This window comes from Macaca mulatta, chromosome 3, assembly GCF_049350105.2.
Source record: "Macaca mulatta isolate MMU2019108-1 chromosome 3, T2T-MMU8v2.0, whole genome shotgun sequence".
In the NCBI taxonomy this organism is placed as follows: domain Eukaryota; kingdom Metazoa; phylum Chordata; class Mammalia; order Primates; family Cercopithecidae; genus Macaca; species Macaca mulatta.
Window position 1 is genome coordinate 92,011,887 of NC_133408.1, and position 27,573 is coordinate 92,039,459.

General features: G+C 39.2%; 1 protein-coding gene across 6 annotated transcripts in view; it reads left to right on the plus strand.

The window, feature by feature from the left end:
• Window positions 1-27,573, plus strand: part of MATCAP2 (microtubule associated tyrosine carboxypeptidase 2) — a 66,068-nt gene that overhangs the window by 30,705 nt on the left and 7,790 nt on the right. For 3 of the 6 annotated variants that reach the window (XM_015133720.3, XM_002803321.4, XM_002803322.4), the window contains 3 exons: window positions 3,410-4,104; window positions 26,176-26,308; window positions 27,180-27,485. In XM_015133720.3, the coding sequence (XP_014989206.1) occupies window positions 3,410-4,104; window positions 26,176-26,308; window positions 27,180-27,485 (1,134 nt within the window). Of the gene's footprint in view, window positions 1-3,409; window positions 4,105-25,020; window positions 25,165-26,175; window positions 26,309-27,179; window positions 27,486-27,573 lie in introns of all 6 variants that reach the window. The other 3 variants (XM_001103522.5, XM_077996938.1, XM_028845865.2) reach the window with 3 other exon arrangements.

Genomic DNA, 27,573 nt, shown 5'->3' on the forward strand with positions numbered 1-27,573 from the left:
ATGATAGTTTTTAATGCAACTGAAATACAATTACTGTGACTCTGAGAAATTAATTTATATCCATCTTGTATGAGTTGTGTGAAGGACCATGTGCTCCACTTTTATGAACTTCATGGGCTATCCAGCATTTAACAGGATTGGCATTTGTAAAATAAATAGACCATTAACACTCCCAAACTTTATTCAGCAGCAGATGGAGCTTCAAAAGGACTCGTGCTAAGCTTTTCAGGAGATAATTAGCAAGTGAACTGAAATGCTGTAATTCCTGGGGAGAGAGGCTCTGTCAGGCATATACTGTCATCCCGCTGCCATACTTCACTCCTCCTTGAGTATTTTGACAGGTGGTTTAGGACGGTTTTTTTTTTTAGTATCTGGAAATGTATAGGCTGTTTCAGATGGCACGAAATTGTGAATTTGGAGGTCACTGATGCTTTATGACCACAGAACTCGGCAAGTCCAGTTCTTTGGTCATAAAGCTACTAGGTCTTAGAAAACAAAGAGCATTTTTACATTGAATATTCATTTTAAAAAAATCAGCACAACATATATGTAGTGAATCATCAAAACAGAAATTCTTCAGAGTAGTCTTATTTATTTATTTTAATTTGATGTAACTCCGTCCCTTTTTATTACGAAGATCAGTTGAGAAAACAACCTGATTTCCTCCCTTTGCCTTTCCAGCTCCGGCTAGTCCTTACTGTACTTCCTAGGCTTATGCTTATTTGAGTTCTTTTATACTTTCCCTTTTCATGTCTATTTCGGTTTTTTTTCATTATCACCCCTTGTCTCCTAAGCTTGTGGTGTCATTTTAGGGAAACCGACATTATTCCTGGGCATTCGGGCTACAGCCTGTGTCCTGGTTTTCCTTAGCCTGTTTGCCTGGCCTGCCCAGTTCTGACTGTTAGTTGACGACACACAAATCTATGAAACTCCTGAGAAACTGGGAGCTACCAGCCTATGATTAATGTTTTGTTTATTTGTCCAGTTAAGTTTGTCTTGTTGAGTCTTTAACATTTATTGAACAGCTTCTTTGTACAACCTGTCTTCAATGACCCTATGTAATCTAGCTCCTACCTCTAAACTCACACATATAATAGACATTTAGCCCCTGCAAGCTTTAGAGATAGCTGTGTTATCTTTTAGACGTCAGAATTCAGATTTCACATGCTGGCCTAGAAAATGTAAGAAAAAGGACTTTTAAATACCTTACATATTTGGATTATTATCTACTTTAGTACTGTCTCTTTACCCTAGACTCTATGACTCCTGGAATTTAAAAACTAATATTTAGATCAGAGTTTCTCTACCTTGATACTATTGACATTTTGAAATGAATATTTCTTTGTTGTAGGAGATTGTCCTATGCAGTGAAGGATGTTTAGCAGCATCCCTGGCCTTTACCTGCTAGATGCCAGTAGCCTCTCCCCGGTTGTGACAACCAAAATGTCTCTAGACATTGCCAAATGTTCCCTGGAGGGTAAAATCCCCTTCTGTTAGGAACCACTGGTTTAGGGTCTTTCCTGTTATATTTTCATGTCTGCAGTAATCTCATATTTGAATGGTCCCAGAACTACAAGTACATATTTATTCAGAATGGTTGCAGAATTGCATGTTTAGGGTCATTTATTTATTCACTTGTTTATTCAGTGAACATTTATTGACAGGAGTTGAGCTGGAGTCTTGTTCAGATGAGATGTATTTAAGACAAACTTCATCAGTTTAGAATTGAGTCTGAAAACCCTTAAGGGTCTACTTGAAATCTCCTCATCTGTTTCTCTTCACATTGCTTTCTTCCTCATCTAAACTATAGGTTATTGTTTGAGTCTTTTGTTTTTCATGTTTAATTATATACTACATTGTATTATTGTTGAAATCTTCATAGGAATGCCTTGTCTTCAGAGCCAGATTAGAAGCTGATTATTGGTAAGAACAATGTGTTTATACGGTTGTTTATCAGAGCCATGTGCTGAATCAGTAGTATTCTACGTATTTGTTGAATGAAAGAATACAGATCAACACAGTTTTAAAGTAGTGAATGCTCAACAGTATATCCAATGATTCTTACCTGCTTAAAGCACTTGCGAGTTCTAAAAACAAAGCTGCCCTCTCCTTCACTTGCCATTTGATATATTAATACCTTTGTAATAGTCTTAAAATTTGCTTTTCTAACTTGCCAAGAAAAAAAGGCTTGTTTTTCTTTAACCTTAACATACAGCTTAGAATTATGAAGAAAATCAACCAGTTATTCATACTAAGTGACATCACTAAAACATGCTTGAAGATGCCATCTGTTTAATCTTAACAGTGGTTTTTGAGTAAATAAGGCTTTGTTGTTCTTCTTTTACTGATAGCTACCTTTTATATATTTCCAAATTTCAAGATTGTATTACCTATGAAAGTGCCTTGGATTTTACTTTATTACTGAAAATACTATTTTAAAATATATGCTTTCTATGAAATCCACTTTTTTTTTTTTTTTCTTTGAGATAAGGTCTCACTCTGTCACCCAGGCTGGAGTGCAGTGGCACAATCTCAGCTCACAACAACCTCTGCCTCCCGGGTTCAGGCAATTCTCATGCCTCAGCCTCCTGAGTAGCTGGGATTACAGGGGCACACCACTATACCTGGCTAATTTTTGTATTTTTTGGTAGAGACAGGGTTTCACCATGTTGGCCAGGCTGGTCTTCAGCTCCTGCTCAAGTGATCTGCCTGCCTCGACCTCCCAAAATGCTGAGATTACACAGTGAGCCACTGTGCCCAGCCGAAATCTACATTCTTTTTTTTTTTTTTTTTTTTTTTGAGACGGAGTCTTGCTCTGTGCCCCAGGCTGGAGTGCAGTGGCGCGATCTCGGCTCACTGCAAGCTCCGCCCCCCCGGGTTCACGCCATTCTCCTGCCTCAGCCTCCCGAGTAGCTGGGACTACAGGCGCCTGCCACCTCGCCCGGCTAATTTTCTTGTATTTTTAGTAGAGACGGGGTTTCACCGTGTTAGCCAGGATGGTCTCGATCTCCTGACCTTGTGATCCGCCCGTCTCGGCCTCCCAAAGTGCTGGGATTACAGGCTTGAGCCACCGCGCCCGGCCAAAATCTACATTCTTTTGTAGAATCAAGTATTCAGATTATTTATGTATATTATCTCACATATTAGACTTTGATCATCTAAATGGTTTGAAGCTAAGGATTTTTATAGATAATTTAACTTACATATACTCATAGAGAAGAGAAATGACAGTATCTAGCATGACCAAAGTTTAGTAATATATCCTTTTAATATTTAAAATGTTTTTTTCTAATGATTATTGCAAAATTACGAAGTTTAAAGAATCTTCAGAATACCTTTCCTAATAAACAGTTTGCTTCATCTGGTATCTTTGTTATTTCTTTTGTTTTGATTTTGTTTATTAACACAGAAAAGCTTCACTGGCCTGAGCAAGAACTTGCTAAGAAGTCTGTTCTAAATGCAGAAGATTCATTGATCATTGACAGCAAAAGAAGCATTTCACATTTATCCTCGGGAGTGCTAAAAGACATTTTCACAACTGGAACCAGTAGTTACAATGTCCTACTACAGAGCAAGGAGGAAAAAAAGTATCACTCACAAAAACAGTCTTCCTCCACCTACTCCAAAAGATGTAGAAAACCCAGCAAATCTCCTAACACTTCTCGTAGCAAAGATCCTCGCAGGATGAAAGCCCTGGTGCCTGTGACAAGCAGTGGTACTTGGTACTGCCTGGAAAGGCGGCCTGCTGTTTTTGTCACTAGTTCAGTGTCGAGTCCTGTAAAGTTTACACATGATATCTCTGTTACAGGGAATGGCATAGTACTGCCACCTAAACCCAAAAGCAAGGGCAAGTGGTGCCATTTCTCCACTCTTCCAAAGACAAAGCCACAGCCTCAGCTGTCTAGAAGCTTTGAAAAGGGAGATGACTTTTCTGGGAAGAAATTTTGTATATTGACTGCTATAAAACCCATCAACTTAGAGAAAGAAAAACTGAGATTCTTCAAATCTGACTATACCTACAATCCTCAGTTTGAGTATGCCAATCCTGCTCTGCCAAGCGTATTAGCTAAGCACAGCCACGCATCTGACCGATTTCTTAAGCAGGTAAAATGCCATTTCAATAGTGGTAGTTCATTTATATGTACTAAAACAATTATCTATGATCTTATAAGCAAAAACAAAGACATTTTAAAATATTCAAATTATTTCTTTTTTTTTTTAATTCAAATTATTTCTATGTTATGGTTAATTCCCACTCAGGACATGTAAATATGTGACAAGATGAGTATCACCTGTATATAAACTACATTGTTCTCATCAAAATTTATAATCTGTTATATAGACTCTCTGTGACAGGAAGCAATTATATTAGGAAAACAGCTTCAGATTCTGGTTCTAAGCTTTCATGTGGGAGTTACAAACTTGTGGCCAATTTAGCCGCCTACAGACGAGTGTTGGGTAGCCCACATTACATTTTTGTTTTCTAATTGATTTATTTTTTGTTTTTTGTTTTTTTTTGAGACAGATTCTCGCTCCATGCCCAGGCTGGAGTGTAGTGGCGCGATCTTGGCTCACTGCAATCTCTGCCTCCTGGGTTCAAGCGATTCTTGTGTCTCAGCTTCCCCAGTAGCTGGGACTACAGCCCCCCCCCACCATGCCCAGCTAATTTTTAGTGAAGATGGGGTTTCACCATTTTGGCCAGGCTAGTCTCGAACTCCTGACCTCCAGTGATTTGCCCGCCTTGGCCTCTCAAAGTGTTAGGGTTACAGGTGTGAGCCACCATCCCTGGCCTCTAATTGATTTTTTAATGTCTTAGATGGAGCATACAATCCCTGGTTCTTCCTATTGTGTTAAATTCCTGGCTTGCTTAGGCTCCAGTAAGTAGTTTGGGAACTGAAGCTTGATTCTTGTCCGTGAGCTTGTTAATGCTTCACTGAAATTGTTAATCATCATGAAATAAATATTTAAGCACTTATTCAAAGATAAAAAAATGGGATTTTCAAAATTATCTTCAAGGTTAGCAAATTATGATGTGAATGATATGAATAATACTTTTAAATTGCTCACTTTAAGTCCTTAGCAGTTTTGTGTTTTACAGGGCTATAATACATTTCAGAACCTCATTTAAGTAATTAAGAAGAAATTAGCTAATGTTTATCTGCAGGGCATAGTTTTGAGATCATAAAGGCCGACAATATTTGGTCAAATTAACTTTGTTCAGGTTCTTATATTAGCTTCAATGTGGCATTGTCAGTGACTGAAAGTCTGTTTATAGGATAGGTAAAACTGCATGGTTCCTCTCTCCTGTGGTGCATGTCCTATTTTACCATTTTTGCTGATAATAGTTATTTGGTCTCGCGGCCAGCAGATATTTGGCTGTTTATTATAGATAACATCGAATCTGGCCAGTCTTTTGAAGCCATTATGTAAAACTTAATTATGTAAAGCCATTATGTAAAGATTAAAACAATTTTAATCATGGTATTTACTTTCCTTTATTAGGATCTCTTTTTACTGCTTCTGTATTCTTTAATGAGTATTTGCTTTTTAAAAAATGTGCTGAGATTGTGCTAAAAATTGTGATCCAAATTGATAAGTTACTAATATAAAGTGGCACTTTTGGATAGGAGAAGGCAGCATTAACATAGTGATTATATAATCCACTCTTAGGCTGTACTACTTCCACATTGTAAAATGGAGTGAAGAAAATACCTGCTTTAGATTATTTTGATAATTAAATGAGAGAATGCTTAGTGCATATATAGCAGTTATCATCGTGCTTGACACCTAAAAAGCACTAATAAAGAGGTTAGCTGTTATTTTTATTTCTATTTGGCAGACATTCTTACATGTGATTTTTTTTGTGTGTGGAAATTGCAGTTGATTGAACAAGGCTTTCACAAATATAAATTTTACAATGACAAAAATCCTATTTGCATTTTCCCCCTGATGCTGAAAGAGATGGCTGAGAGTTATTTACCAGTATTCCTTAATTTGGAGACCTACCCCACCCCTGCCTGTTGGGAAGGATATTTCCAACCATTAGATTAAAAATAATGCTCTTTGATTTCTCTGGAAGGCAATTTGGGAGCCTCAGCAGCCCCACAGATTGAGAATTGACATTGCTTGGCCTGTGGCTTTGCAATTTTAATTTTGACCCAATTCCAGCTTTAGGAGATTAATCCTACACTTGAATTACTTGAGACTTCTAAGTAGCACTAGCAATCTTAGCTGACTTGTACTGCAGATGCCACCGTTTGGGAGCACATTCTCAATAAATGCCAAGTCTACTGTTTAAAACACTTTAATCAAAGAAATACATGGTACAAGACCTCTGGGAAAATATACTTAAATTCTTATTCAGCTACCAAATGAATAATGACATGATATCATACATCCATCTCCTCCTTAGATAAAGCAGCAGCTTCAAGGCTGGTCTCCAGGACTCAGAAACATGATCCCCAAAGGGGCCAGGATGACCAAATAGCCCCATGGTCTCTGGATTCTACCTTTGAGGCCTTGCCAACCCCCAGCTGACAGTCTCTTGAGTTTCACAATCTGGATCTTGGTAAAGCAGGCAATCTGTATTGTTTTGCAGGATGATTGTGGTCCTCTTAAGTGCATAGATTGGCGGAATGATGCTAGACTTTCACGCACAGATAAGTCTGCCACAGTGGAACTGAGGCAGTGCTCATGCTCTGTTTTCCCCATCATTGTCAAGGAGATCCAGGCCTCAAGTTTTTTGGTCTCGGCAGTGTGTCCCTAGGGAGGCACTGAGACCACTGAGGTGATACAGGGCAAACAGCAGGCTGCAGGACTAGAATATAATTCTAGGTGGAGCCTGCTGAGCCCTGCCTTGCTGCATGCTGGCAGCCATGGTAGCCTCAGCTTCCTGACTATCTTAGATATGTTTAAACTTGACAGAAACTCAAGATGTCTGTTTTCTGTGGCTTTGGACCTTTGCAGAAAAGAGCACAGTGCTTCATAGGTGCTAAGGAAGGGATCTGGAATTAGAGCCTGCAGAAAGCTACTTGGGGTCAGGTGCATCCTCACCAGTGGGTCAGAAGTAGATTCTTAGTGTGCTCTTGAGCAGTAAATAGTTCAGATAAAATCTGTATGTTATCTTGAGTTCATGTGAGTTTTGTATCATACTTCATATTGTATCTTTATTCTAATAAAGAAAAATGTAAATTGCCTATCTTCAAGTAAAATGGATACTTCAAGAATAAACAAGGAGGCTGGGTATGGTGGCTGACACCTGTAATCCCAGCACTTTGGGAATCTGAGGCAGGTGGATCACTTGAGGTCAGGAGTTCGAGTCTAGCCTGACCAACATGGTGAAACCCTGTCTCTGCTAAAAATACAAAAAATTAGCCGGGCGTGGTGGCAGCCGCCTGTAGTCCCAGCTACTTGGGAGGCTAAGGCAGGAGAATCGCTTGAACCTGGGAGGTGGAGGTTACAGTGAGCCAAGATGGCGCCACTGCACTCCAGTCTTGGTGATAGAGTGAGACACTGTCTCAAAAAAAGGCATAAACAGGGAGTATCTTCCCATGGTTCTGGCAACCTCTCTATTCTCCCGCAAGGTGAAAAACAGAAAGTTAGTACTAAAGCTTTGCCAACCAAAAACAACTGTTTTCTTGAACAGCTTACTCTCAGAAGATTACATATTAACAATTACTCACCTGTAAAATTAGCCCTGTCACCAAAAGACCTGTAGCATCTTTTTTGAGACAGGGTCTTGCTCTGTTGCCCAGGTTGGAGAGCAGGGGTGTGATCATAACTCACTGTAGCCTTGAACTGCTGGACGCAAGCGATCCTCCCCATTTAGCCCCCAGCCCCAGTAGCTGGGACTCACAGGCATGCACCAGCACACCAGGCTAGTTTTTAAAAACTTTTTGTATAGGTGGGAGGTCTCACTATGCTGCCTTGGCTGGTCTCTTGAGCTCAAGTGATCCTCTGGCTTTGGCCTCCCAAAGTGCTAAGATTACAGGTATGAGCCACTGCGCCCGGCCTGACCTGTAGCATCTTGAGGGGAAAGCATAGACAAGACACCTTCTGGGAAGAAAAACAGCAATCGGGAAAAGCCAGAACACTGTATGTCTCAGAGCAAGCAGAGGTTCTGATCAGAACAAAGTCATAATTTACTAACTACAAACATACTTTTTTTTTTTTTTTTTTTTTGAGATGGAGTCTCACTCTGTTGCCCAGGCTGGAGTGGCCATCTCCACTCACTGCAGCCTCCACCTCCCAGGTTCAACCAGTTCTCCTGCCTCAGCCTCCCGAGTAGCTGGGATTATAGGCACCTGCCACAACGCCAGGATAATTTTTGTATTTTTAGTAGAGATGACGTTTCACCTCATCTGTTGGCCAGGCCAGTCTTGAACTCCTGGCCTCAAGTGATCCACCCACCTCGACCTCCCAAGGTATTGCGATTATAGGCGTGAGCCATTGTGCCCGGCCCATACTTTCTAATAATACAACATTAAGAGTGATATATCTTGATTTATTATAAAAAGATATATCCATGAGTGAAGCAGTATGGTTGCAGTAAGAGTTGAAAAAGAAAGCTGCAAGAAAAGTGTTTTGTTTTGTTTTTTTTTTTTTAATTTTTAAGATGGAATCTCACTCTGTTGCCCAGGCTGGAGTGCAGTGGGGCAATTTCAGCTCACTGCAACCTCTGCTGCCTGGGTTCAAGTGATTCTCCTGCCTGGTCCTCCCAAGTAGCTGGGATTACAGGCATGCGCTGCCACGCCTGGCTATTTTTTTGTATTTTTAGTAGAGACAGGGTTTCACCATGTTGGCCAGGCTGGTCTTGAACTCCTGACCTCAGGTGATCCACCCTCCTCAGCCTCCCAAAGTGCTGGGATTATAGACATGAGCCACTGTGCCCGGCAAAAAGTTTATTTTTCAAAAAGTGTTCGATGTTTCTTAAGGCATTTTCGTCACAACTATATAATTTAAGAGTTAGCATATCATTTGATATTGATAGATGTCTATTTGAGTGGAAAAACTATTCTCCTTGTGTTATTGTATCTTAATTTTTTTTTTTTTTTTAACAGAATCTCCCTTTGTCACCCAGGCTGGAGTACAGTGGTGCGAACATGGCTCACTGCAGCCTTGACCTCCTGGGCACAAGCAATCCTCCCACCTCAGCCCCCTAAGTAGCTAGAACTATAGGCATGTGCCACCATGCCTGGCTAATTTTTGTAAAATCAGACGAGATTTTACCACATTGCTGGGGCTGGTTCCAAACTCCTGAGCTCATGCAGTCCACCTGCCTCGGCCTCCCAGGGTGCTGGGATTACAGGCATGAGCCACCATACCTGGCCCTAAATTTTTTACTACTTAAATTTAGTGGAAATTAATAGTTCTGTGCTGTCAAGAGTAACTTAGAGTTATTGGAAACCTCAGAGATATTTAAAATAGAGGTTTCATTCTTATTTGGCAGTCATTCTGCCAAAATAGAGAAAAGGAAAGGACTGTGATTCTGACAGCCCCTTTTTCCCTGCACTACTAGAGCAACATAGCACACAACACTCTGTGGCACAGCAGTGCATTTGCATTTATAGACTTCATATTTTATTTATTTATTTATTTATTTATTTATTTATTTATGAGACAGTCTTGCTCTGTCACCCAGGCTGGAGTGCAGTGATGCAGTCTCGGCTCACTGCAGTCTCCACCTCCCAGGTTCAAGTGATTCTCCTGCCTCAGCCTCCCGAGTAGCTGAGACTATAGGCACACGCTACCATGCCCAGCTAGTTTTTGTACTTTTAGTAGAGACAGGGTTTCACCATGTTTGCCAGACTGGTCTTGAACCCCTGCCCTCAGGTGATCCGCCCACCTTGGCCTCCCAAATGCTGGGATTACAGGTGTGAGCTACCACACCCAGCCAGAGTTCAGATTTTAAAAGTAAATATCTATGTGGACCAACTTCATTATGTTAGGAAATAAGTTCTGATTTTCATCTTCCTCGGTTAGCAAACTATATAGTCATCGTATATGAATTCACGAATTCAGATGCCTATAGGATCTGGGCAAAAATTGTAAATGAAACTGGCTGTATAGTAGTAAATTGGAAATCAGAGAGCAGTTATTTTGTTTGAGCCACAGTTTGGAACCAGTATCTATGAGATTTTCAAGGGAAGGTAGAAACCTGAATTTTATATGAAGTCTTCTAGTTTGTAAACATTGATACCAAGTCAGTTAAAACACAGGCTGAGGTCAGGCTTGGTGGCTCATGGCTATAATCCCAGCACTTTGGGAGGCCGAGGCAGGTGGATTGCTTGAGGCCAGGAGTTTGAGACCAGCCTGGCCAGCACAGTGAAACCCTGTCTCTACTAAAAATACAAGAATTAGCTGGGCATGGTGGTGCATGCCTGTAATCCCAGCTACTTGGGAGGCTGACATGAGGATTGAGAGAATTGCTTGAACCCGGGAAGCGGAGGTTGCAGTGAGCCAAGATCACGCCATTGCACTACAGCCTGGGTGACAGAGTGAGACTCTGTCTGAAAAAAAAAGAAAGAAAGAAACACATTCCATCCAGGCCCATGAAGACCTCTCTGTGGGCCACATTTTCCCCTTGGATTACCATTTTGCTACCTCTGATTCACCAGCTCTATTTAACATAGGTTCCATTTTATTAGAATCAGTGATTAGTATGGCAAAGATTACATCTGATCCTCTGAAAACAGTCTTTTGATTTTAGCATTTATAGTGTGAATGGAATAGGCAATTCATTGTTATATTAAAACACATACATAATAGGTACATATATAATATTACCTTATTGTGCTTTAAAACAAGTCAAATGTTCATTTTTCTTTTTTGATAGAAAAAATTTAATTGGAAATAAATTGCCTTCACTAATAGGATGTCTTGACGTAAAATTTCTTTAAAGCTAAGTTATAATTGTACTAGTATTAAAATATTATTTTATCTTGGTAGACCTCAAGTTGTCAAAACAATGAAGGGGAGGAAAAAGTAAGCCTTCTTTAAATTATACCTTTTCCTAGGTGACATGATATTCTGTTTAGCAAATCACAAACCTTTCACAGATACACTGAAGTTATAAGTTTTTTAAAATTTTGAGTTTGGTATGTTCCATAGTAGCCTTGTGTATTAGATCGGAGAACTGGGGTTATTTCTTAACCTAAATAGCAAGAACAATTTTTTTTACGGATCAGAGATGGAAACTCCCCAATCAGATTGTATGTCCTTGGAAGAAGGTTTGACCTTGATGACTCATTGAAAGGCTTTTTTGATTTGCCTTTGAAAACTTGATTAACATGTACATTCTCAGGTTCTTACCTTAACAGAGTCTTTTCAACAAAACAGGTTGAATATCTGGTTTTTCCCTTGTAGGTGGTGAAAGAATAGTCTGCGGTATTAAGCCATGTATAAATATCTTATCCAGTAGCAGTTACCCTCTTATTTTCCCGCTCACCCTTTTATACATCCAGAATACCCCCAGCCCTGATAACACAGAAATTCAGCCGAGAATACAAGAGGAGTGTAAGGTGCGGGGTGGGTGTGTGGAGGCAAGGAGGGCCAGATAAGTTGCAGGTGACAACTTAATTCTTTGCCTGGCTGTGTCATTCACTGAAGGTAGAGTCAGTGTCTGAGATGTATTTATTTTCTAGATTCTGCATAGGTAAAATATAATATTTTGAAATATTTTGGTTTGTTTCTTTTCATTATAATCTGGTCCTAGTCTGCAGTTCACGTTACAGAAAACTGGATTGTTGGTAAAAGTACTTTTGTTCCCTTCTGTCTCTCCCCTGCTCTCCACACTGCTATCATTGTCTCTCTAAGATGCAAATTTGATCATCTCACCTCTTCAAAAAAACTTCAGGGCTCCTCATAATTTAGGATAAAGTTCAAAATCTTTGTCATGGCCTGCAAGGCCTTATACCAAGGTCAACTGTATTCACCCATAGCATCTCAACGTAACTATCTGTCACAGCATTTATCCACTGTTACCATCCTTCACTTTCTTGTTTATCTTTACCCATAGACCAACCTCCTTGAGAGAAGTGTGTTTTTCTTTTTTTTTCTTTTTTTTTTGAGACGGAGTCTGGAGAAGTGTGTTTTTCTTTGTTTTTCTCATTTCAGCTATTCCCAGAATTGAGTGCAGTTCCTGGCACTGAATAAAGAAGTTTCCCAGTGCCTGTCCATCCCAGGAACCCTGCAGTCTTGTCAAACTAAGCTCTATTTCACTTTCTTTAGTTTCTATATGCTTATAACAGTAATAGCACCGTTTGCATGAAATATCCCCTATTTCCTCTAATCCCTTACTTCTATTTCCCTTTTTTCAGTTATCTCACAATACCTTATTTATAATTCCATCAAAGTATTACTACATCGAATCTGTTTATATGTCATCTCTGCCAGTCTAATAGTACAACAGGGACTTAGATTCTAAAATATAAAACTGCATAAAAGTGACAGTGATTGGCACATAGAAGGTGAGGAATAGCTCGATAAATGAATGGTCCTTTTTGCTAGTATGTTAAAAATTTAGTGAAATACTTTACAAACAGTGGATCCAAATTTGTTACCCAGGGGTCAAGTTCAGCCTGCTTATATGTTTTGTTTGGCCAGCACAGTGTTTTATAAAACATTGGAATGTAAATATGCTCTTTTACCTCTTCCAGATGTCTTATAATCAGTAGCTTTACACAGTGATTACTGCTTACAGCTGAAGGGATTTTAGTGTGTGACTACTGCTGTCCCATTAGTCTGTGGCTACAATACCTTAAATGGAGGCCTAATCATCTGATTGAGTAATCACAAATCTTTATATACCTAATTTGCTACCAGGAAGTAATAACCAGCATTGAAAAACTCATTTAGTATCTTGCTTTTCATTCTGAGAAGCTTGAAGAGCCAGAATATGTATATGTGTACATATATATCCCATGCTTATCTGAAGTAACCATTTTCGGACTGTTCTGAGGAACACCACCTAAGCAAAGGAAGCCATACATGTTGGAAGACATAGAATATGATATTCATCTCTAACATTCACCACACATAGTATCATAATAAAAGCTTAGAAGAGTCTTTTGTTTAATATTTTCCAAACTAATTAGACCTTGAAACCTTTAAAAAACAATATCTTGTTGACTGCTTTCCCTCAAGAAAGTTTGGAAAACACTGGCTTAAAGAAAAGGACTGTCTGAGATCCTAGGGATTATTCTGTATTTGGGAGGGAAAGGTTTTAGATTCTAGAATTTTCTGAAAAGGAGAGGAATGAAGGGAGAGTTGGAATGGTATATTAACTAGTAAGGCAGGAAAAACATAACCTTGAGTAAAAAGTTGGAGGGCAAACCAATTACCTTAAATTCTGAAATTAAAACCCAGTGATCTTCTGAAATTAAAACCCAGTGATCTTCTGTTAAAATTTAAGTACTTTCTACAGTCATATGGGAAATAAGCACATTCACAGCCCCTCCATGCTCTCATTTTGTCTTCACAACTTTGTGAGGTAAATAGGGCAGAGATTTTAATCTCCCTTTTGCCAGTGAAGAACCTAAATCTGAGAAAGGTACAATGACAAATCTAAGAGCACACAGTCAGCAAATGATGGGGCCCCAATGTAAAACTAGGTCTTCTGACTTCTAGTCTTTCCACAGCATCATCCTACCCCCATCATACTGGTGTCCTCATTGTATGTAGTTTTTCATTGAGTGAAAACTGCAGTTGAGAAGGGAGATAGTTTTTTAGCACGTAACTGATGGTCAGGTTTCCAGATTGCTAAACAGTAAACAAAATCAGCAAGTAAACCAAAAGTTTGTCATTAAACAAAATATTGAGATTTTTCAGAAATTTTATTATCCAAGACAGTGTTGAAAGTTTTATATAGAGAACATTTTTTTTTCTGGATTAGTGATTTCAATGTTAAATTATGCTATTTGATTACTCTTCCCTTTTAAAAAAAATAGCTTTATTAAGATACAATTCACATGTCATACAGTTCACCCATTTAAAGTATGCAGTTCTCCTGCAATGTAAAACTAAACTAAAAGCAATTATAAACAATAAAAATAGACTGGACACAGTGGCTCAGGCCTGTAATGCCAGCACTTTGCGGGGCCGAGGTAGGTGGATCATGAGGTCAGGAGTTCGAGACCAGCCTGACCAACATGGTGAAACCCTGTCTCTACTAAAAATATAAAAATTAGTTGGGTGTGGTGGCAGGTACCTATAATCCTAGCTACTCAGGAGGCTGAGGCAGGAGAATCGCTTGAACCGAGGAGGCAGAGGTTGCAGTAATCTGAGATCATGCCACTGCACTCCAGCCCGGGCAACAGAGTGAGACTCTGTCTCAAAAAAATAAAATAAATAAAAATAAAGAGAGTACAGTTCAGTGGTTTTTAATTTATTTAGAGTTGTGCAGCTGTAACCACTAATTCTAGAACATTTCATCACCTCAAAAAGAAAACACTGTACCCATTAGCAATCGTTCCCCATTTCTCACCAACCTTTCAGCCCTAGGCAACCACTTTCTGACTTTCTGGATTTGCCCGTTCTGGACATTCAATATAAATGGAATCATACAATACCTTGTGGTCCTTTATGACTGGCTTCTTTCACTTACCATAATGTTTTCAAAGTTTATCCGTGCTGTGTTCTAGCATGCATCAGCACTTTTTATTGCTGAATAATATTCCATGTATAGATATACTACATTCTATTTTTTTATCATTTGATAGACATTTGGGTTGTTTCTACTTTTTGGCTGTTAATAATGCTTTATGAACATTTGTGTACACATTTTTTATGGACAAATGTTTTCAGTTATCTTGGGTCCACATCTAGTAGTGGAATTGTTAGTACATATAATTATTCTATGTTTAACCTTTTAAGGAACTGCCAGACTGTTTTTCAGAGTGATTATACTATTTTACTTTCTCACCAGCAGCATGTGAGCGTTTCAGTTTCTCCACATTCTCATCAACTCTTTTTTTTTCTATAGACATCCCAGTGGGAGTGAAGTGGTATCTCATTGTGCTTTTGACTTGCAATTCCCTGATGTTAGTTAATAATGGCCATTTGCATATCTTCTTTGGAAAATTGCCTATTTCAGATCCTTTGCCAATTTTTCAGTTATTTGTTATTATTGAGTTGCAGGAGTTCTTTATATATTGTAGCTATCAGATATGAAATTTGCAAACGTTTTCTCCCATTCTTCAGGTCACTTTTTATTTTTATTATATATCCTTTGAAGCACAATTTTGATGAAGTCCAGGTTATCTTTTTGTTGTTTGTGCTTTTGGTGTCATATCTAAGAGCCCATTGCCTAATCCAGGGTCATGAAGATGTATGTCTATGCTTGCTTCTAAGAGTTTTATTGCTTTAGCTGTTACATTAAGGTCTTGGATCCATTTTGAGTTAATTTTTTTATATGATATGGGATAGAGGTCCAACTCCATTCTTTTAAATGTGGATATCCAATTGTCCCAGCCCCATTTGTTGAAAAGAATTTGATTACATTGTTCTCATTTTAATAGAATAGAATACAAGTGCTTTAGGATCCTGAGATGACAGATCTGTAATGTGAATAATGCTGTTACTCAATTTTGTGTGGCATTGTAAGTGACATTGAGATGAGGAGAGAGAGAGGACCATTTCCTTCACACGGAACAATTACTCATTTTGCATTTATTTCCTCTTTGCTCTAGATTCCAGGTCTCTGAAAATCAATTTGTTTTGATGCCTATAAGATATGCAACGCTTTATTTAAAATATTCTCTTCTTCAACTATATGCTTCTGGTGAAGAAAATTTTTTTTAAAATTTAAAAATATCTTATTCTATTAAGGAGGGAAAGATTCAGAAATCATTGATTTGTGAATAGAGAGAATAATTTAGTAAAAACGAGGTTTTTCAATGTTTTTAAAAAGGCAAAAATATATTTGGTTGCTTGTTTCACATCATTGTTAGCAAGAAGTGTTATCCTACCTGACAGTGTGTCTTGTGGAACTCAAGAGTAGATTCCATTATACTATTTTCTAACATGGTAATGGAGGAGCTGGCCAAGTACATTTTAAGATGTATGCAAAGGAAAGGTCCAAAGTCAGATTCATGCAAACTAGGAGACTGAGACCTGGACAATAGGGATAGGTGTGTATACATTAAGATGTTCTGGTTCTAGAAATTTTAAGACTGATTTGTGAAAATTTGTGATGTTACATTGCTTTCTACTTATATTGCTATTCTTAGAGTTGGAAGGAAACAATATATTTGATATCTATGGGCAAATCTGGGCTATTTAGAGAAGTGGCTGTGTGTTCCATGAGTTAATTTCAAGAATGCAAGGTATACCAACTGTTTTCCTGCCAACAATTGTCCCTACCTAAAAATCTATTATAGAAAAATGTCTTTTTTTAAAGATATTTTTAAAATTTAAAAACAATTCCATGTGTTTCTTTGTTAAATGAAACACTCCAGAGAACGGATATCAATGCCTACCTGGCAAATGGGAAAAGGTAATTAGATGGTGAATAGAAAGGCCAGGAGATTCCAAAGTAGAAGGCACTTAACCATTTGTTTTTTGAGTTAGAAAAGTAGTTTATATTCAGTATAAAGACTTAGAAAAGTGTGGAGAATAAGAATCCCATAATTCTACCACCCACAGGTAACCACTATTGACTTTTGAGAGTATTTTTCTTTTCCCATGCTTAACGATCATAATTGTGGTCAACGCACTTTCACTTATCATAAACATTTTCTCATATCATGAAAAACCGTCAACATTTTTTATGTCAGCATCAATTTCAGTGCTTGCATATATTTCATATAATAGGTGTATAGTAATTAACTTGAATATTTAGATTGTTCCTTATTGGACTTTTTTTATTTCAAAGCAACAGTTGTGTTAGTCATTTACTCTGGGGAGCTTTTTGCCTAGAGCCTGTGGGAACGAGGCTAGTTACTGAGCTGTTCAGAGGAGAGTGTTTCTTTTTCAGTATAGGTTATTCTAGACATCCTGATGTGTCTCAGAGTGCTTCTCTTCTTATTAACTTACCTAGAAATAATGGCATTTTTAAACAAAATAGTTTTATTTATTTACAGACAATAAAATTTACTCATTTTAGGTATATATTGCAGTCACTGTCTTTCCCTGAACCCTGTCCCCAGGCAACCAATGATCTGAAGTGGCCATCTGATCAATTTTACTCAGGTCTTTTTATCTCTAAGAAAAGTTGCCTTAATTTTGAATATTTCTCTGAAGCATTTATTTTAGTTTTCTTTTATTCATTTTTATAATTAACAGACTTAATTTAGCCATATGCATTTCACATGTCTCACCTTCTCTCATTTTGACCTTTTTTCTCTTTTCCTAAGATAATTTTTTATATTTCTTTAAACATTTTAATTTCTTGCTTTGCTTTGCTTGCTTGCTCTCTCTCTCTCCCCTCGCCCTCCCTCTTTCTCTCTCTCTTCCTTCTTTACTTTCTTTCCTTCTTTTTCCTTCCTTCCTTCCTTCCTTCCCTCCTTCCCTCCCCTCCCTCCCTCCCTCCCTCCCTTCCTTCCCTCCCTCCCTCCCTTCCTTCCTTCTCTCCTTCTCTCCTTTCCTTCTTTCCTTCCTTTCCTTCTCCCCTCCCCTCTCCCTTTCCCTCCCCTCCCCTCCCCTCTCTGTTTCCCTTCCCTCCCTTCCTCCCTCCCCTCTCCGCTCCCCTCCACTCCCCTCTCCTCTCCTCTCCTACAAGGTCTCATTATATTGACCAGTCTGGTCTTGAACTCAAACTCCTGGCCTCAAGTGGTCGTCCTACCTTGACTTCCTAGAGTGCTGGGAGGCTTGAGCTATCATGCCTGGCCTCTAAGAAAATTTTTGAAGATTATTATTGGTTTTATTAATTTGTAAGATGAAACTTTTGCTTTCTAAAATTTTATTGGTTTCCTGCAGAATGTATTAGGTTGGACCATTTTAAATTATTCATATTTAATCATTTTGACCTCCAAAGATGGTAGTGTCATCTGGTTTAACCTAATATTCTTTCAGAGGTATGTTCTTCATTTGAGTTTTCAGGGTAACGCTTCCTATTTCCTTAGAACATCACAGTTCTTCACAAAGCTCATGTATCTTTGTAAAAATTACTCATCCGTGGCTGGGCACAGTGGCTCACACCTGTAATTCTAACACTTTGGGAGATCGAGGCAGGCGGATTGCCTGAGCTCAGGAGTTCGAGAACAGCCTGGGCAACACAGTGAAACTCCGTCTCTACTAAAATACAAAATAATTAGACGGGCGTGGCAGCGTGTGCCTGTAGTCTCAGCTACTCAGGAGGCTGAAGCAGGAGAATTGTTTGAATCTGGGAGACGAAAGTTGCAGTGAGCCAAGATTGCACCACTGCACTCCAGCCTGGGCGACAGAGGGAGTCTCTGTTTCCAAAACAAAAAAATTAGTCATCCATGATTAAGAAGCACCAGATCCAGGCTTAATTTTGGTCTGAAGACAGGCATAAGGAGTCATCTCTCTACTGGAGTCTTCAGAGTCTTGACTTCCTGAGAGTTGATTTCTCAAGCTTGCTGGTCTAGGCTCCTGAGCTTAGGGACCTGCTAAACTTTCATGTGATGGTGTTCTGCAATATTTTAGTATGACTACAAGAACAAGGGTGAAAGAGAGTTAAGACCAGCCTGACCAACATGGTGAAACCCCATCTCTACTAAAAATACAAAAATTAGCTGGGTATGGTGACAGGTGCCTGTAATCCCAGCTACTTGGGAGGCTGAGGCAGGAGAATCGCTTGAACCCGGGAGGCAGAGGTTGCAGCGAGCTGAGATCAAGCCATTGTGCTCCCGCCTGGACAACAGGATGAGACTCCATCTTAGAAAAAAAAAAAAAAAAAGACCTATATAGTGTTTTGCAAACTATACTCCACCAAAACATTGCATGTTTTAGTGCTTCCACAAACACTGAAATATTTTCTAACAGACAATTAAAGTTTAAGGTGGAGTTCTGTGAGATTTTGTCTGAAAAAAAGTTCTGCTAAAACCAAAAGTTGAAAACTAGTGTTTTAAGGAATCTAAGGTAAATTCTAGACCATTTTCCAGGAAATGCATGTCTTAGTCCAAAAAATTCATTTGGGCTGCTATAACAGAATACCATAAACTGGGTAGCTTATGAATGTCAGAATTTATTTCTCATGGTTCTGGTGCCTGGGAAGTCCAAAATCAAGGCACCGTCAGATCTGGTATCTGATGAGAACCCTCTTTCTAGTTGATGGAAGGCACCTTAGAAGGCTGTGTGTCCTCACATGGTGGAAGGGGCTAGCTAGCTCTTTGGGGCCACTTTTATTTAGAGGCAGAGTCTCACTATGTTGTATAGGTCTTGTCTTGAACTCCTGGCCTCAGGTGATCATCCCACCTTGGTCTCTCAAGGTGCTAGGATTATAAGCATGAGCCACTATAATAAAAGAGCCCTGGGGCCTCTTTTATAACAGCACTAATCACAATCATGAAGGTTCTACCCTAATGACCTCATCACTTCCCAAACGCCCTACCTCCTAATACCCTCACCTTGGGGGTTAGGATTTCAAAATAAGAATATGGGTGGGGCATAAATATTCAGATTATAGCAATGCAGAAAATGAAAACCTGCATTTCCCATGATGTATTACAATCAGGAGTCTACCTTTGGCTATAGGACTTCAAGTAAGGAAACCATATATCCCAGAATACAATGTATCAAATCTCTTTTTTCTTTTTACCCATTCTTTTGCTTTGGAGTTATATTGGGAGATGTAGTTTTCTGATTAACATAAGTGATGATATAATGGAATTATTTGAAATTTATTGCCTCTAAAAGTATTACCCATGTGGAGGTGTGCGAACACTTGATTCTTCAAGTGGTGTAAACATGGATTCTCTGAACTCTAGGGGAAGTGGATAAACTACCTTTTTTCTCCCTTTTAAAATAAAATAAATTTTTACTTCTGATCATAGCACAAATATATTACATATTGTGAGGAATTTTAAAACTTCTGAAAAATACAAATAACAAACATCAGTGCAACCCATCGATCATCTGATTCCCAGACATGAACTTCAGCCTTTCAGTATATTCCTCCAAGCTTCCCTGTGCCTTTTAAAGCTACTGTTTCCTTTTTCCAAAATTGGGATTAGACTCAAAATATCTGTGGCCTGCAGTTAAGAAGTTGTATAAAGAAGCAGAAATCATTGTAATACAAAAATACTCACTGATGAAGTGATTGACTCATTGCTATTCAACGTCCTTTCTTTCTTCAAGCTTGAACTTATTTCCACCAATTCAGCTACTGTCGCTATCTCTGTGCTGTGGGATATTATAATGCAGATGGGGGAAGTTACTTCTTAAGATCAGTGAAGGATGCTGCAGATCACTGACAAGTCTGTCTGTGTTGGACCGGTTGAAAAACTGATGAAGAAAAGAATCAATAAAGATAATGAAAGGCTAGGCATTCAGAGAAGAGTGATTGAATATAATGTAATATTTAAAGCTGAATATTAAGATTGCCTTTTAGGAACATTGATGTAGCTCCCATTAAGTGCTGACACCATGATGGTGCCATGCAAGTCAAGATGAAACAAAGGAGGTGATGTGCTATTATGTATCATTGTGATAGAAGAATTGCATTCTCTTTCAGCAAGCAAAAATCCCACTGCTTTTATTCATTCTTTGATTTAGTCACTCATTCTATGATCTGTGATAACAAGGAACACCTGTGTTTAAGTTTTTCATAATTCTCTAGACTTTTATATTTGCTACAAGAAATAACCAGATAACCACATTTTCCTACCGAGTAAGCATTTGCCTTAGAAAAGCTATTATAATTTTATCTGAAATTAAGTACATGCTTTAAAAGACCTATAAGCAGGCCAGGCGCAGTGGCTTATGCCTATAATCCCAGCACTAACTTTAGGAGGTTGAGGCGGGTGGATCACTTGAGGCCAGGAGTTCGAGACCAGCCTGGCTAAGGTGGTGAAACCTCGTCTCTATTAAAAAATACAAAAATTAGCCAGGCATGATGGCAGATGCCTATAATCCCAGCTACTCAGGAGGCCGAGACAGGATAATCACTCAGGAGTTTGAGAACAGCCTGGACAACACCTGGAAGGTGGAGGCTGCAGCGAGCCGAGATTGCACCACTGCACCTCAGCCTGGCGACAGAGCGAGACTCCGTTTCAAGGGGGGAAAAAAAAAACTATAAGCAGAAATCATAATACTAATACTTCTTAGAGATAAATAATTTTTAACCATTTTTAAGTCTTCACAGTTCAATATATTAATATAAGGTACCACTTCTCTTCTGCAATTCTTCAGGCCACATTTCTCACATTCTTCTCACTCTTTGATACATGGATTACTGGTGACTATTAGGTTGGTGTATGCAAAGTATCTTTGCTAATCTGCTAAAATGGGTTTTTAATTATATGCTAATTTGTGCCTTTAATTGTCCTAGTTGTCATACAAATTAATCAGTTTCTGGAGCACTTGTATTTGCTCTTCTGTGAAATTCCTCTCACATTTTACATGCACTTGAATCACCTGGGGATTTTGTTAAAATGCAGATTCTGAATAGGCATGAAGGTGGTAAGGGGCCAAAATTCTGCATTTGGCACCAGTTCCCATGCTATGCCAGTGCTACTGGCCTTCAGACTATACTTTGAATAGCAAGGCTTTCAGTAACAGTTTTGGGACCAGAAGCCAGGCAAAGCCTATTGAAGCCATTTCTTACTGTGATAAGTTAATGATACATGCCTAGTTTATTAGTAATGTATATTTTTCAATTAGTGATATATATGTTGAATTATGACTTGTAGTATGTGAGCTTTTTTTGGTAATTTTTGTGTCAGGCATGTTATCTACAGTGGTGGTATTTATAGAGAACAGTGTTGACAAACTCTGTAAAAATACTTAAAAAAAAAAAAGGTTTATTCTAAGACAAATATGAAGGACCATGGCCTGAGACAGTCTCAAGAGGTCCTGAGAACATGTGTCTATGGTGGTTACAGCTTGGTTTTATACATTTTAGGGAAACATCTTACGTCTCAATCAATACATGTGAGGAATGCATTGGTTTGGTCTAAAAAGATAGGACAACTCAAAGAGGGGGCTTACAGGCTATAGGTGGATTCAAAGATTTTCTGATTGGCAGTTGATTGAAAGAGTTAAGTTATCTGAAAACCTTGAATCAATAGAAAGGAGTGTTTGGTTTAGGTTAAGGGAGTCTAGAGACCAAGGTTCTTATTATGTAGATGAAGTCTCATAGGTGGCCACTCTTAGAGACAATAGATGACAAGTGTTTCTTATTCAAACCTTTAAAACATATAATCCTAGCATTTTGGGAGGCTGAGATGGGAGGATCACTTGACCTTGAGTTCAAGGCTAGCCTGGGCAACATAGTGAGACCTTGTCTCTATTTTTTTTTAATTAAAAATAAAAGGTGCTAAAGAGACTGGGCATGGTGACTCATACCTGTCATCCCAGCATTTTAGGAGGATCATTTGAGGCCAGGAATTGACCAGCCTGGGTAACATAGCAAGACTCTCCACAAAAAATCGTAAAAATTAGCCAACACAGTGGTGTATGTCTGTTGTCGCAGCTACTCAGGAAACTGAGATGGGACGATCCCTTGAAGTCAGGAGGTTGAGGCTACAGTGAGCCATGATCGCACCACTGTGCTCCAGCCTAGGTGACAGAGCAAGATACTGTATCCAAAGAAATAAAAATAAATAAATACATTAAAAAGGTGCTAGATTCTCAATCTCTTCAGGACTGGGAGGGTCTGGAAAAGGAAAGATCTAGTTATGTTGTAGAGATTCAACAGATGCAGATTTTACCCCCACAAAAGAGCTTTGCAGGGCCATTTCAAAATATGGCAAAGAAACATATTTTGGGGTAAGATATTTTTATTTCCTTCTTTATCAGTCATGTGATGTTATGCCAGAGTCAGGTTGGAAAGTAAGCCACACTATATAGGGTTGAATAAGACCTATCTGATGAGATTTTATAATTTAAAGGGCATGAGCCTGCAGGCCCTTTAGATAGGAATTTGGGCAAGAGAGGAAAACAAAGATCAGAGTTTAGTCCTCAGTGATAACATACCAATGATGATATAATAGTTAATATGTATTGACTGCTTACTGTGCCACAGACACCATGCTTTACAAAGGTTAACTAAATTTTCTCAATAAAACCATGAAGTAGATGTTATTATTGTTATCCTCATTTACAAATGAGGAGGCTGAGGCCAGTCAGAAGGTAGTGAGTTATCTCAATCGATTGTTCATGTCAGTTACAGATCAAACTCCTTGTTCTACTCTTTTCCCTTTTCTCACTACTATACTGGGCTAGTCTAATAATAACAACAATAATAATAATAATAAACAAGTTTAGTGACTTGCTCATGATACATAGCCAGAAGAGGACAGAGCCATGGCATCAACTCCAGAGCTTGTACGTGTAATTTCTTTACTAGTGTAACAGTTCAGAAACTATAGACTTTATATGACATGTATATGAATTCCCTAGGTTCTTACACAGTTCATGTAAGATAGAGTTGAATTTGCTAGCTTTTTTCCCCAAAAGGCCTTTGAAAAGCAATTTTCCTTTTCCTTAGGTTTTCCTTTCTATGACTTTGCCATGGATACTGATAATTTGTGATTCCTTAGCAGTTATTTTTAGTTCTCCATTCTTCCTGTGTGTTAATTTGTGCATTTGTGAAAAAATATCTCAACTTTCTTTTTTTTTTTTTTTTTTTTTTTGAGACGGAGTCTTGCTCTGTTGCCCAGGCTGGAGTGCAGTGGCCGGATCTCAGCTCACTGCAAGCTCCGCCTCCCGGGTTTACGCCATTCTCCTGCCTCAGCCTCCCGAGTAGCTGGGACTACAGGCACCCGCCACCTCGCCCGGCTAGTTTTTGTGTTTTTTTAGTAGAGACGGGGTTTCACCGTGTTAGCCAGGATGGTCTCGATCTCCTGACCTCGTGATCCACCCGTCTCAGCCTCCCAAAGTGCTGGGATTACAGGCTTGAGCCACTGCGCCCGGCCAAAATATCTCAACTTTCTTATTCCTTTGCTGCAAAAATTTATGAAGAATGAAAAGTAGATAATATTCTGCCCTGACTGAAAGATAAAAGTATTTTTATTAATGTTGAGAATTTGTTTTCTGCCAAAGAGTAACCCAGGAGAATAGACAGATTGTTGCGGAAGACTGATTGAATTTTTTTTTTTTTTTTTTTTGAGATGGAGTTTCGCTCTTGTTGCCTAGGCTGGAGTGTAATGGCACGATCTCAGCTCACCACCACCTCCGCTTCCCAGGTTGTGCAAGGATTCTTCTGCTTCATCCTCCGAAGTAGCTGGGATTACAAGCTTGTGCCACCATGTCTGGCTAATTTTTTCTATTTTTAGTAAAGACAGGGTTTCACCACGTGGACCAGGCTGGTCTCAGATTCCTGGCCTCAAGTGATTCGCCTGCCTCAGCCTCCCAAAGTGCTGGGATTAAAGGCATGAGCTGCCGCGCCTGGCTGATTTCTTTAAAAAAAAATTTTTTTAAATTTTTATTTCAATAGTTTTTAGGGTCAGACTGATTCTTATGTGTGTTCTTAAAATTTTGAAATTTTTTTTCCTTCAAAGGGCAATGGTAATCTATTGACTTATGTGAAGACATACCTTCCACTCTGAGTTCTCCTGCCAAACCACCAAATTATCTCAGAGAAGCCAGGAGTTCCTCTCCCCAGCTTCTCGGCCTATCAGATGTTAGCACTTGAAATACGCAGTCCTTGAGCCCTCCGTCAGCATGTTAAGGAGAAACGAACACAGGGGAAGAGTTCATATTGCTAAGGTGTACAGGCGTTTGTACAAATTTGTGAAAATGAGTGGAAGTTGTTTAGGGTTAGAAAAGTTTGGCACTGCAGTTGCAGTTTAATTTGGAAATCAATAAACCTAGAATAGGTCACAATAAATAACATAGCTAGCTTAGGACATCTCAAAGTAATATAAGGCTGTTTACTTTCATTATCTCTTTCTTTTACAGTCTATCAATATTATGGAACTGACTTTACAAAAATACGGAAGTTATGAAAAATTCGAACAAGCCACTGGTGGTAGCTTGCTCTCTAAAACTCGAATCTGGAGTCACGTTAGGAAGTACATGATGAAGGAAGGCTGCCTAGGGGAGGTATGAATCGCGAGTAAACATGAGGAGTTACTGTCAGTGACAGTCATAGTTTATTTTATTTTATTATTTTATTTTTTGAGATGGAGTGTCTCTCTGTCGCCCAGACTGGAGTGTAGTGGTGAATCTTGGCTCACCGCAACTTCCGCCTCCCGGGTGCAAGTGATTCTCCTGCCTCAGCCTCCCTCGTAGCTGGGATTACAGGCACCAGCCACCACACCCAGCTAATTTTTGTATTTTTAGTAGAGAGGGTTTTTGCCATGTTGGCCAGGCTGGTCTTGAACTCCTGACCTCAGGTCATCCGCCTGCCTCGGCCTCCCAGAGTGCTGGGATTACAGGTGTGAGCCACTGCGCCCAGCCTAGTCGTCATTCTTTTCTGTAGATTTTGTTTTCCCAACCCTATGTTACTCATTAAATTAGTCCCCCAGATTTCTTACTAAATACTGTAAGTCTTAAGTTCCTGTTGCATTGAATTGTTTTGATGTGTTCAGTGTCTTTTTGTTTTTCTTCTTACTGCCATTTCTGTATAACTTGTGGGATTAGATGAATTACTTTATGAAAATTGCTAATGAAGAGCTTTGCCCCAGAAGCCTCTCTTATTAGTCTTCTTAGTGGTCAGTCTCAAAGCCTTGGCACTGGCAATGAGCTGGATTCTGGCACCTGTATCTTCGTCTGCATCAGTTTAGCCAGGGAGCATATTTACGACATCTCAGAGGTACAATTTTAAGTCCTTCGTGTCTTCCTCAACACAGCCATTTACTTTCCCTTAAACTCAGTGAAGGTTCTTGAGTTCCCAAAGGGTCAAAATTAGAAGGGTCACAGGTGATTTGGCTGCACATTCCATCTTGGTTTCTGGGAGATTTAAGGTGGTTATAAACAAAAAACAGTGTTAATTTATAGGCCCATTGTTTTCTGCGAAAGCTTCTCCCCTTACCTTTATGTTATGTTTTATGTCTGTTTACTTTTTCTCTTGCCCATGTTTTATGTCTGTTTACTTTTTCTCTTGCCCCTTAGATTGTAGTTCATCTCACTGAGGACCTGCTTTCCCGAGCGTCAATGACAGTAGTAAATGGATGTCCAACTCTGACTATCAATGTGTGCACTGCACGTGAGCATTGGCTGGAGGGAATGCTGAGGCATGAAATAGGTAGAGGCAATCGTTTCCATTTGTTTATTTGTAATATCAAGAAATAGCTCTAAAGAAATGTTTTTTTAGAATGAGTTTTTTCTTAGTAGTGTTTATTTTATTTTCTTAGTAGAAGAAAATTTAGCAAAAAGTCATGAGCTTCACTTGGACTGAAGCTAATGTATTTATGTCTCATTTCAAATTAGATTTTTTAAGGGAAGTGTTTAGGTGTATTGAACCTGGAAAGTCATTTAACTGCTCTGGATTTCCCCTGCATTAAACTGAGGGGGTTGAATTAAGGTATCTTTGAGGTTCTTTTCAAATATCAAGTCTGTGATTCTTCCTTTAAAAAAGTAAATTGTTATAAAGGTGATACCTCCTCTCTTGAGATGTGATCCTTTTGAAGGCAGTGTACTCCTTCACACCCAAGAGATGTTAGGATCAGGTCATTTTCTACTTTGTTTTGTTTTGTAGGCACACATTAATTTGGTTTTAGAGTTTGTTTGTTTGTTTGTTTTTTGAGATGGGATCTTGGTCTGTTGCCCAGTCTTGAGCACAGTGGCAGGATCTCAGCTCACTGCAACCTCTGCCTCCCAGGCTTAAGTGATCCCCTTCACCCCAGCCTCCTGAGTAGCTGGGACCCCAGGTGCACACCACCACACCCGGCTAATTTTTTTGTATTTCTGGTAGACATGTTTCACCATGTTGCCCATGCTGGTCTCAAACTCCTAAACTCAAGTGATCTGCCTGCCTTGGCCTTCCGAAGTGCTGGGATTACAGGCATGAGCCACCGTGCCCGGCTGGTTTTAGACTTGATGGAATCTGTCTTTGGGGGAAGAATTAAAACAAGAATGGCATTTCTTCTTCTTCATGTAACTTTTCTTCTCCATAGGTACACATTATTTTCGAGGTATTAACAACCTCCAGCAGCCATGGAACAGTTGGACTGGACGTAAAAAACATGAGCTGAAGCCAAATAATCCCACAGAGGAAGGACTAGCAAGCATTCACAGTGTTCTGTTTAGAAAAGACCCCTTTTTGTGGCGGGCTGCCCTCCTCTACTACACTGTTTATCGAGCCAGCCAAATGTCTTTTTGTGAACTCTTCAGAGATATTGGCAGGTTTGTCAAGGACCCCAATACAAGATGGGATTATTGTGTACGGGCCAAGAGGGGATGGACTGATACTTCCCAACCAGGTGGGTGTCCTTTAACTGCAGGTTTTCTGACTTACTGACTAGTTGTCTAGGGATTTTGTAATCCCTGAATCACAAAATGCACTTACTT